Source organism: Punica granatum, chromosome 6 (genome assembly GCF_007655135.1).
Source record: "Punica granatum isolate Tunisia-2019 chromosome 6, ASM765513v2, whole genome shotgun sequence".
Classification (NCBI taxonomy): Eukaryota; Viridiplantae; Streptophyta; class Magnoliopsida; order Myrtales; family Lythraceae; genus Punica; species Punica granatum.
The window spans coordinates 16,685,009-16,687,444 of record NC_045132.1 but is presented as its reverse complement, the minus strand read 5'-3'; the positions used below and the strand labels follow the sequence as shown (position 1 = coordinate 16,687,444).

Sequence of the window (2,436 nt, the reverse complement as noted above, 5' to 3'; positions counted from 1 at the left end):
CTTTGAAATTATAGAAGATATTTTGATTTTTTTAATATTTCATTTTTTACACAATAATAAATCTCTCCTAAAATTTAAATATTTAGCCCATGCATTGGTGTGATTTATTGGTGTATTTTACATCTTTTACACAATAATAAATATAGAATCTATGTTTCAACATTTTATTGGTGTATTAACAATAATAAATCACTTTTCTCAATATTCTCTCTCTTCTACCCTCTAAAGACTCAAGCCACTCAACTCCCATCTCCATCCCACTTTCTTTTTTATTTTTATATTTTATATTTTATATTTTATTTTTATTTATTTATTTATTTATTTATTATTATTATTATTATTTCCTATTCAAAACTAAATTCTGTAATTTTCATATAAAAATAGCAATGAATTTTACGCAAAATATGGTAGTGCGGGTTCGAGTCTATAGTCTACACGAAATCAATTATATATTGCATGAAAAAATAAAAGCACTATTGTCATAAGTTTTAAGAGGCATAGCGCAAGTCACTCTCTCGTATGTCGTAGTTAATAAGTAACAAAATGTAATTTTTTTTTATTTTCATCGATATAATAAAATGTAATATTTTAATTTTCATCGGTACAGGTGGAGGGGAGTTAATTGCCACGCTGGCGATCCGTGGGCTCTCCGTCTCACCAATCAAACTCCACCAAATAGTCCACCCACCCACAATTCTCTCCCCCTATAAATACCCTCCTCCTTCCCACCTCCTAAACCCTCCCACCGGGAAAGTGCCGCCAATCTATAAAGTCCCTTTCCTCCGACAGTCCGATCAAATCCACTGAACCCACAAGCCACCGGCAGAATGAGCTCATCGGGCGCCGGCAAGGGCGGCAGAGGCAAGCCCAAGTCGACCAAATCTGTCTCTCGATCTCAGAAAGCCGGCCTCCAGTTCCCTGTCGGCCGTATCGCCCGGTTCCTCAAGGCCGGGAAGTACGCCGAGCGCGTCGGTGCCGGCGCTCCTGTCTACCTCTCTGCGGTCCTGGAGTACCTCGCCGCTGAGGTAATTTGCAGCTTTTCGTCTGATTCGGTTCGGCTTAATCTGCAGATTTGATATCTTTGCATGCTCAGTGAGAGCAATTAAACCGCTGAATCAACCGTTGCATGTCATCCTAAACATTCGATCGCGATCACTGTGTTCGTCTTTTTGATTGGTAAAAGTGAATCGGAGCTTTCTGGTGTTTGATTGAAGATTATGTCTTGCAAAAATGTCTGCTTGATCTTCGTTTCTGGAAGCTTCTCGACGATGCGGAATGGGTTTCAAGCAAACTGAGGCAAAAACATTTTTTCCCTAAAATCAAATAACTGATTAATTAATTTAATTCAAGATTTCTTGATATCAGTTGCATGGAGGAAGGGATTGATTGATTAATTTGGGTCGCAGTTCTTGGTGTGGGAAATTGCATCTGATCGTTGATCGATATATCTACAGGTTCTTGAGCTTGCTGGGAACGCAGCAAGGGACAACAAGAAGAACCGGATTGTGCCGAGGCACATACAGCTGGCAGTGCGGAACGATGAGGAGCTGAGCAAGCTCCTGGGCACTGTGACCATAGCCAGTGGGGGTGTTTTGCCCAACATCCACCAGAACCTGCTGCCCCATAAGTCTGGGAAGGGCAAGGGGGACATCGGGTCCGCGTCTCAGGAGTTCTAATACTCTCGATGACGGACATTTTTTCTTGTGTACCGAACTCGACATATATGTAACTGGCTAGCTTGTTTTGGATCAAATGGCCGCCCTCGTGTTGTTGAAGTCTGGGAAATTTTTTGATTGGATAATGAGGAATGTCAATGAAACAGCTTTTTTAAAACTGTCTCCCTCCTTCCATTCAGAGTACTATGTCATGTTCTATATTGTGTTCTTGGCCTTTGTGTCGTTAAGAAATTGTTGGGATTATGGAAGTGAAACAGGGTGAGGACGTGGATTGATTTGAGTAGTCGGTCTTGGTCTTGCAGACATGATCAAATGAAAAAGCGATAATATGTGTTCTTGTCTGAATTCATTCGGAGTATATTATGGGGTTTCCTATTGTATGGTCCGGTTTTGATTTGGATGAAAATAACATGTTAGGATTAGGAATCCCATTGTGTGGAACCGAATGTATTCCGATCATTTGAGAGTTTGCTGTTGTATGGTCCGCTTTTGATTTGGATGAAAATAACATGTTAGGATTAGGGATCCAATTGTGTGGTCTGGTTTTGCATTGGATGAAAATAACATGTTAGGAATCGATGTCATTTACTTCCTCCTGGTAACTATTACTGACCAATTACGCAGGCAATTAAATGGAAAATGTAACGGTTCATATGTGCAATCAAATGATTAATAACCTGTTTGGTTTCAGAGTTAGGTCTTAATTTAACTTAACAACAAACTTTTTAAAATTCATTGAATTGTAGTTGCATAATTTTTT

At 39.5% G+C, this 2,436-nt stretch overlaps 1 protein-coding gene across 1 annotated transcript; it reads left to right on the top strand.

Annotated features, from left to right (window-relative positions):
- Positions 1-724: 724 nt before the first annotated feature.
- On the top strand, positions 725-1,956 carry LOC116212389 (histone H2AX). Its single transcript, XM_031546976.1, has 2 exons — positions 725-1,025; positions 1,455-1,956. The coding sequence occupies exons 1-2, from the start codon at positions 828-830 to the stop codon at positions 1,674-1,676; spliced, it is 420 nt and encodes a 139-aa protein (XP_031402836.1). The 5' UTR covers positions 725-827; the 3' UTR covers positions 1,677-1,956.
- The last annotated feature ends 480 nt before the right edge of the window (positions 1,957-2,436 follow it).

What these genes read in the sequence shown, in the direction of transcription:
- LOC116212389 (XM_031546976.1), top strand. Translation starts at nt 828, where the DNA reads ATGAGCTCATCGGGCGCCGGCAAGGGCGGCAGAGGCAAGCCCAAGTCG. An exon ending in TGGAGTACCTCGCCGCTGAG is followed by an intron (nt 1,026 to 1,454) that starts GTAATTTGCAGC and finishes ATATATCTACAG; the next exon opens with GTTCTTGAGCTTGCTGGGAA.